Below are 9,649 nucleotides of genomic sequence, written 5' to 3' on the forward strand. Positions count from 1 at the left end.
TCCCTCAAATATATCTATATATATATATATATATATATATAGAATCGTATCGAATTGTAATGTTTTGATGAAAACAACGATTGGATAGATTGTATCATTTTCTGTCGTTACATAATGTCATACATCAATAATTTGAAGGATAAACCTACAAGAAAAGTAGGGTACGAGGTATAACTATTATACAAAAGTAGGATAAAGGATAAATTAGGACTATTAGATAATAAGTAAAGACAAAATGAGGAGAAAAAAAGTAACGACGCGATCACACGAAATCGATCGTTACACAAAATGAGACTTTTCATTTCATTGTTATATATCGCTGAATTTAACGATACGATACAATAAAATTGAAGTAATAATCAAAACAAACATTGTATTTAAACTAATTGCACAATACAATAAGTGGAAAAGGCAGCTAATTGAAGTACTAAATACATATTTTCATTCTACAAATTATATCTAGAACAAAAACTGATAAACTAACAGGAGTAATGTAAAGTGAGTGAACTAAGTAATCTATTTCTTTCAAACAAAGTAAAAAAGTAAACTATTTATTATAAATATTTCAACCAAATCTTTTGTAAAGATCATTTTACCATAAACCTTAAACTTTACCTACACTACCTAAGCCACTCTCCTGACGCTCCCCCAAAAGAGAAAACTAAAAAGAATCACTATTCAACAATCAAGCATAATTGGAGTCAATATGAATATCAAGAAAATCAAAATATTGAAATTACATCACATATTCTATTTCATCAACTATTTATCATGATGAGGTCACTCTCACGCAAATCAACGGCTCCTCTTCATTGTCACAATCACCAAGTAGCGTCGTTTCTCCACATCCTGTGCGCGTGAGCACCTGTGCCCTCATTGCTTCATAATCCCAGTTTGTGGTCCCTACCACATACAACATCAGTCCAGCACAACAAACTTGGGCCGTGAGTAATCCAATCCAAAGCCCAACAAAGCCCAAACCTAACCGAAAACAAAGCCCAACAGCCACTGGCATACCCACAAGATAAAATGCTCCAAGATTCACATTAGCTGCGGTGGAGGGCCGGGCCGTACCACGAACCACCCCGCACCCGACGGTTTGTGGGCAGTTTCCGATCTCGCACAACCCCAAAATCGGCAATGCAGCCGATGTCAATCGTAAAATATTGACATCGGCTGTAAACATTTTAGCCCATAAATTCCTCATTGGCGTTGCAAATATCATCGCTAATAAGCCCATTAGGCCCGCTAAGCACATAGATGCTATGGCTGATACCCGGGCCCTATCGGACCGACTTGCTCCAAGCTCATTACCGACCCGAGTCGACACCGCAAACCCGAGAGAAGAAGGGAATATATAAAGTAACGACGTCGTTTGGATCAACACACCCATTGATGCAACAGTAGCCTTAGGGTCCACTAATAATCCACACAAAATTATCATGATCTCATACCACCACCACTCTAGGCAAACAGAAACACAACTCGGCGCGGCTAGTCGAATAAGCGGCTTCCAGCCGCTCAAGCATTTGAAGCTCGGGTTCCTCCAAGTCGGCTTATGTAAGCCATTAATTTTTATATACAAAATAAGGGTGACGAGTGCAGCCACATTAGATGTAGCCGAAGCAGCCGCAACGCCAGCCACGCCAAGCCGAAGCCGAAAAACGAACAAATAATTGATAGGTAAATGTAGAATGGTTCCGACTAAAGAAGCCAATGTGAGTGGATATGTAATACCTTGAGCCCGAAGGTATACACGAATGGGATGAATAAAAGAATTAGTGATAAGGTCGGGAAGTGAAAAAATAAGATAGGTATGAGCCAAAAAGGTGATATTGGGTTCTTGATTTAAATAAAGAAGAATGTGTGAAATGTTGAGCCAAAGGAATGAGATGGGTAAAGAACAAGAAAGAAGGAAAATAACAGACCTTTGTAAAGTTAAAGAGAGGAGTTTAGGACGTTGAGCACCAAAAGCTTGAGAACAAAGAGGTTCCATTCCAAGAGCTAAACCAGAGAGTACTGAATAACCTGTTATATTAGCAAATGCAATAGCTAAAGAACCAGCAGCTAGTTCTGTATCACCAAGATGTCCAAGAAAAGCATTGAAAGAATTGAATGACAATAGAGAATCAAGGCAGTGAGTGCTATAGGGAAAGCAAGGTTGAAAAGAGCTCTAGTTTCATGGAGGATTCTTGATGGGAGAAAGAACAAGTAATTTGGAGTTTTTTCTTGCATCTCTTTGGGATTTTCTTGTTTTTCTAAGGTAGTTTGTGATGATGATAGATCAAGATACATATGGGATTCTTGTGATGAAGGTGGTTTTTGATCAATCATATATGTAATGATAGGATTGCATATAGTGGATTTCAAAAAAAAAAAGAAAAAGGTTTAATGAATTTTTTCTTGTTATTTCTTAGTTTGTAAGGGCAAATTCTTGATGAGGAGATACTCTCATGGAGAGCACTCTGCAGCTGCAAGTATCATCAACCGGATTGGTTTGGTTTTAGGGGATGGTAGAGAGGATTGAACAAATATATATTAATGAAGGGGTTGAGCTGGGGTTCTTTTCCCTTTGTATTTTATAATATATCTGCAGCCTTTATGTAATGCTGCTACAATTTTGATTTTCATTTTTGTTACCTTTTGAAGCTAGTTCATTTTTGGAATAATAATTAATGTTTATAATTTTATCAGGATTTACTTATTTGTATGTGGAGTGTCAGAGCTTATATTTCCAATATGTGTATTGGGTGTGGGTTATTTTTCTCTTTTGGAAAGAGAGATAGTTTCTGGTGAGTTCTCTTGAATGACATCCCAAAATCCCAGTCCAAGTAGTCCATGCATGGGGCACCTTTCATTTTAAATGATTAAAAACCAAAATTATTCCAAGCATGGTCTTTTTTTATCCACAAGATTGTGATTAAGTTCCAATGTTACATTGATATATATATGTGAGAAGAACAAATTAAATTCTAATTTGAAGTGGATATTAATCTTATGTTTCCAAGGCATATTTTCTTTCTAAAACCCCAATGAGGTACTATTATTCCTCTTGGGACCCCTTTTATTTTATTTTTTATCATAAACTATATAATTCTAATTCAAACATAATAAATATAATGAAATTAAAAAAAAAAAAATCGGTTTCCTAATACACACTTATGTGACAGATTTGTGTCTATAATTTTAACTTTCCCGAATCTGATTCATTACTTAAGAATTGTCAAGTGATTAAATTGGTTAACTATTTAACGAGTCAATATTTGACTTTCTATAATTCCGAGGGTCCCGATCTCAATTGTGATGATGGTTGGAAAGTTGGGCTTTCGCATTTGCGAAGTGAATTATGCAATTATAGCCTCACAATTGCGATGAAGATGTCTGGGCCCAAAACTCAATCTGGCGCAATAGACATCCAATGCTGGGGAATTGCACCAGAAACACCTTATAAAATAGTAACTATAACTCTTGCATCAAATTCATCTTATGGTTCATTATGCATAATTAAATCAAGAGAATAATATAACTAATAACGAGTCAACAACTGAGCATGGCAAACTGCCTCATCAAGTCAAGCAACGACTCTCAGAGTTACTACCCACAATACGAGTAACTACCTATGGAGCTTCTAAGAAAATGAGAATAATCGAGACATCGGGACGAACCCTGGAACTAATAAAAAAATAAAAAAGGGATAGACGGTGTCCCACGAACACGTGTGTGGGCTAACAAACAATTTGGAAAGCAGCAAGTACTCCTGGTCCGCGAGATCTGTTTGTACCTGCTCTTCTTCGTTACCTAACATACCATAAAAAACAACAAGGGTATGCTTGAGTACTAGGCACTCAGTGAATGTCTAAGGGGAAATAGTTAATGTAACAAAATAATACAAACCGACGGACACAGTCGGTTTATTACATTTTAAAATTATTTATTTGTCAATTTAAAATATTTACTAAAAATAAAATAAATGAATTAAAAATTCTGATTTTGCCCCTTGGTTTTTAACAATTTTTTAGAAGTGTCAAATAATCAAAAAAATTAATTCGATTTTCTAATACACACTTATGTGAAAAATTTGTGTCTATAATCTTAACTTTCGCGAATCTGATTCATCGACTAAGAATTATCAAGCGATTAAGTCGTGTAACTATTTATTGTCACGACCCAAATTACTAAGCCGTGAAGGCACCAACTCCCACCAAGTCGGTAAGCCATCCACAACCCTTTAGAACAACTTAATAGAGAATTTAATGCGGAAAAGAAATCATACAAGTCATTTTTTAAAGTCTTAAATAAGCCGATAGTCATAAAAGTATGGAATAAGTAATACAACCCCCAAAATCCGGTGTCACTAGTACAAGAACGGACTAAAGAAATACAAGTCTGGGATATAACCTGAAATACTATCTAGAAAGGAAAAAACAGAAAGTAAATGATAGAGGAAGAATCCGGTGCTATGGATCATCATGTAGCTCACCCTGAACTCTCCAGATGACCTCCTAAATGAGCAACCGCATAGTCTCGAGATCCAGTAGTACCAGGCACAAAATCTGCACAAAAAAAGGGTGTAGAATACCATCCTTGGTCTCTACATGACCCAGAAATGCCACAGAATCGAGCCAAAACTCACACTTTGAGAACTTAGCATATAACTGCTTCTCTTTAAGGATCCCAAGCACGATCCTCAAATGTTGCTCATGCTCCACTCTACTACGAGAGTATATCAAGATATCATCAATAAAGACGATCACGAAAGGATCCAAGTAAGGTCTAAAAACACTATTCATCAAATCCATAAAGGCTGCTGGGGCGTTGGTCAGCCTAAAAGACATAACTAGAAACTCAGTCTTGAAAGTTGTCTTAAGGTTATCCTCCGCCCTAATCTTCAACTGGTGATAACCGGACCTCAAATCGATCTTAGAGAAGACCGATGCACCCTGAAGCTGATCAAATAAATCATTAATCCGAGGAATGTGATACTTGTTCTTGATAGTCACCTTGTTCAACTGCCGATAGTCGATACACATGCGCATAGACCCATCCTTCTTCTTCACAAACAACACTGGGAGCACCCCAAGGGAAAACACTAGGTCTAACGAACCTTACTCAATATATCTTGCAACTGTTCCTTCAATTCCTTCTTCGGCACATGAATAGTAGCACCCTTCCACTCCAACCTAGGGACACCTGGTATATCTAAGGTGACTATCTTGGCATGACAATCCAAGATCGTGTGATAAGGAGACAACCAATTCATACCTAGGATAATATCGAAATATACCATGTCTAGAATCATGAAATCAACCCAAGTGTCATACCCCATCAAAGTAACCACACAAGATTGATAGACTCGATCCACCACTATAGAATCCTCAATAGGACTAGAAACACTAACAGGAAAATCAAGCGACTCACATAGCATATCCAAACTCGAAGCAAAATGTCACGCCCCAAATCTGGAAAGGCGTGGCCGACACTTGATGCCACACTCGGCCCGAGCGAACCACTCTAAATCTGTAACGCTAGAGGGGTAACCCTCAACTTAGGCCGATAGGGCTTACCTGCACACAGAAAACATCGACAAGCTGGCAAGGCCACAATCTAGATATACATAAATACTGGCTATCACACTGGCACACTATATACAGGACTCGTCTACAAGCCTCTAGAGAAAGCATAACTGTATCATGGTCGGGATAGGGCCTGGCCTACCCATCATGTCTATAAACGCAAAAGGAAGACTCCAAATAGACCTGGCAACTCTGGACAAGGGAGCTCACCAATCAGCTGATATCAAGCCCTGTCGGGAGGTCGATCAGTCTGTCTATCTGTACCTGCAGGCATGAATGCAGTGCCCGCGAAAAAAGGGACGTCAGTACGAAACAATGTACCGAGTATGTAAGGCAATAGAATAACTGAAACTGAACTGAAAACAATATAATCTGGAGGCCAAGGAATGTCCTGAACATCTCACCTGATCTGTCTAATATGAAATGCAATGTAATAGTATTATATATCTCACTAACCAAGTGGCCAGGCAACTGAAAAATGTATATATATCTCACTGACCATAAGGCCAGGCAATCTGTCTCACTGACCCGTCAGCTAGGCAATCTGTCTCACTGACCCGTAGGCCAGGCATATCTATCTCACTGACCAAGTGGCCAGGCTAAAGAAAATGTCTCACTAACCAAGTGGCCAGGCTAAGAAAAATATATGTATATCATGCAGTATATTATGCATATGCTGAAAAAATACTGATTCTGTAACATGTTTCTTCTGTCTCTCTATAAACTCAAGGACATAGGAAGGGGATATAGGCCCTCAGAAAGAATAAAATAACACTCGAAAGCTATGCCACAATAGGACGAGCTCTACTTTGACAAATCTCTAGTCATAAGGTTCATTACGCTCTTACTATATATGGAATCATGCCAAGAAAAGAAGGAACAACCTTAACATACCTCAAGTCTCCCAAGCAATCCAACAATCGGGCTAATCACAACTAGCACTCCATACTATAACAAGGAATACATATGCAAACTGAGATGACGCTAGTATATCACGTATAATAACGGCAACTTGATTCTAGAGTAAAACAGGCAGCATTTCCCCTTACTCTCCAATCACCTCAACGTATACAACAACCCACAATAAAAAAAAACAAACTTACAAAAGTCCTTAAATACTCCTTCCACTGCTCATACAAGAATATACGCCAAACAACCCAAAGTATACTAATATATAATAACAATATACACTTTCTTTCTTCCCAATCAATGAGTATAATCTCATCAACACACCAACAACATAAGATACTATCCATATACATGGAAGTTAGCTCAACAACACAACTACAATATGTTCAAAACAACCCATAGACTCAACAGCTAAAACACAACACTTTATTATCTTTCCTCCATAATTATTTTCACTTTTAAGACTTGCTAAACCTTCAAATCAACTCAACATAAGAGATAAGATGAAGAACATACCTTATAGTTGAAGAACTTCCACTCAGACAGCTTGCTTCAAAATCAAACTCACCATAACATCAAGTAGAAGCAATAACAATCACCTTTGTATGAACTAGTTGAGGATTTAGTGTAAATCTTGATGAATTCTTGATCTAAGGGACTATAAGTTTTAGGAGAAGTATATGGATGTTTCTAGAGCTCAAAAGAAGTGTAAATGAGGATAAAAGGGGAATAATAGAGGTATTTATACCCTTTGAAATTCGGTTCCACCGACTTTCCAAGTGGGCCCGCGGAGAAGCCATCTGGCAGCCTATCTTGAAATGCCCATACTTTCTACTCCTATGTCTTATCGATGAACGATTTGTTGCGTTGGAAACTAGACTCAATGAACTTCAATTTTCATAGGTTATATATTGCACAACTCCTCATATTCTAGGAGATACACCTCCCTCAAATTCTACCAGAATTTCCTGTCCAAAATTCTGCCAAGTTTTCCCAAATTTCGACAAACTTAATTTCTTCGATTCGCTTGATCCCAAAACTGTTAGACACTTGCGTAACACTTGTTAGAAGCCTTTCTTAATCTTATAAGGGTTCCATAACCTCTCCTGGCTTACATTAGTTTAATTACAACGCAAACGACGCAAAATATTTTGAGGTGTACCACGAAACAAGTAGACACCTAAGAGTATGTAACCTGGAGATGTCCGATGCTATAGCCGACCGACGGCAAACCAAAATAGTACCTGTAATGACTACATCAGAAGCCTCCGCCTCTCATTTACCTAGATATGCATAGCACTGAGCACGACCTCCCTCGGCCTGAGAACCTCCGCATCCACCACCACGGCCTGTCTGAGCACCACCTCTACCAGAATAAGAACCACCTATGGAACTTTGTGCACCACTTCTAGTCGGTTGTACCGTTTCCCTAGGTACATCAATCTGAGAACCTAAGTGTGAGCCACCCTGCCTAGGTTTGGGGCACTCCCTGGCTAAATCCCCTAACTCGCTGCACTCATAACATCCCCAGTGTGCCATAGGCTACTGAGAAGAACCAGAATGACCACCTCTACCTCTAGGTCGGGAATAAGAACTCTGAGAGTCGTGCCTCAAACCATAAGTACCACGACCCGAAGCACCAACTGTCGAAGTCTGAAAAGCTGGCTGAACTAGTCTATTGAACTGAGGACCATACCCTCTATCATGATGAACCCTACCTCTAGATGAGGTACCTCCATAACTGCCAAAACTACGAAGCTTCTTGCCCGACCTATCCCCGAACTCCTAACGCCTAATGGACTCGACACTCCTAGCGGCATCCACCACTGTTTGAAAAGTACCTCCTGAAGTTGCTACATGTGTCGCTGCCAGTCGAAGGGGATAAAACAGCCCCCTAATAAACTTCCTAATCCTCTCAGTCTCATTAGGTAGAACAATCAAAGCATGGGGAGATAAGGAGTGAAAATATGATCTCATACTCGATCACAGACATCCCATGCTACTCCAACCTGTCAAACTGCTCACGTCTCTTATCCCTTAAGCTACGAGGCACCCACTTCTCAAGAAATACGTGATAAAACGTAGCCCAATTATGTGGAGGTGACCCAACTGGCCTAGTCTCAATGAAAACCCTCCACCACTGCTTGGTGAGGCCAACCATCTGAAATGCTGCGAAGTCAACTCCATTGGACTCAATCAACCACAAATTGTGCAGTCTCTTATGAAAGCTAATCAGAAACTCATACGCATCATTATCAGGACACCGATCATACTGTGGTGGCTTCATCTTCTCAAAATTATCCCACCTCTTTTGCTCCTCCATCGTCATACTAGGATGGGAAACTAGGCGAATAGCAATACTTGGAATTGGCAAACCCTGAAACTGAGGAGCCACAACAGCAGCTGGCTGTGACTCTGGGGTCATATAGACTGTAGCAACCGTCAATCGGGAGTCTGAGCTCCAACTCTGGCCTGGGAACCCTCTGGAGTAGCCGGTAGTATGCCCGTCTGGGCCATACCCCCAAAGAAGCTCAAGATACGCACTAAGGTCCTAAAGAATAGGAGTAGCAATGAATCTCGTTGGTGCCTGGGCAGGTCCAACCACATCTGCCTAAACTGGATCCTCCTCCGAAATCTCCTCTAGGTCCGAAGTCACATCTCTAGCCTGAGCCTGAGCAGCAACTAGTGCTCGGCCTTTAGCTGGTGTAGTAATGTGGGCATTAGCCCTGCCTCCCCCTTGTCACGCCACAAACTGAGGAGTCGTGACGAGTGCCCGACCTTTTCTGATCAAGCACTCCTACTTTCGAACTTGAAACTCACTGAGCAACATAACGGCCCATATATGACTTTTAACTGAATTATACACATCGGTGATATCAACATAACAAACTCTACGTCCAAAACTCATAACCATCCTTTACATATATGTACATAAAATAACACTGTAAGCTGACTAGGCTGCTTCATATGTCGTATAATGGAATAAGAACTGGCAAGACTATCTAACTTTCTAACTACATACAAATGTCTACAGACCTCTTATGGAATATAAACTGTAGGAAGGACGGGACAAGGCCTCGTCATACTCATGTGTACATATCAAAATATCATACCAAAAGACTGTGGCTTCGGACCAAGTGGAGCGCACTGACTGCAGCTGAGAGAAA

The 9,649-nt window shown here is 39.7% G+C and overlaps 1 protein-coding gene across 1 annotated transcript; it reads right to left on the reverse strand.

Moving 5' to 3' along the window:
- Positions 1–769: 769 nt before the first annotated feature.
- On the reverse strand, positions 770–8,907 carry LOC132639551 (protein DETOXIFICATION 51-like). Its single transcript, XM_060355990.1, is given in 5 exon segments — positions 770–2,100; positions 2,103–2,371; positions 4,481–4,553; positions 7,766–7,992; positions 8,492–8,907. Coding segments are annotated over 5 exon segments (2,316 nt in total).
- Between the last annotated feature and the right edge of the window lie 742 nt (positions 8,908–9,649).

Source organism: Lycium barbarum, chromosome 5 (genome assembly GCF_019175385.1).
Source record: "Lycium barbarum isolate Lr01 chromosome 5, ASM1917538v2, whole genome shotgun sequence".
Lineage (NCBI taxonomy): Eukaryota > Viridiplantae > Streptophyta > Magnoliopsida > Solanales > Solanaceae > Lycium > Lycium barbarum.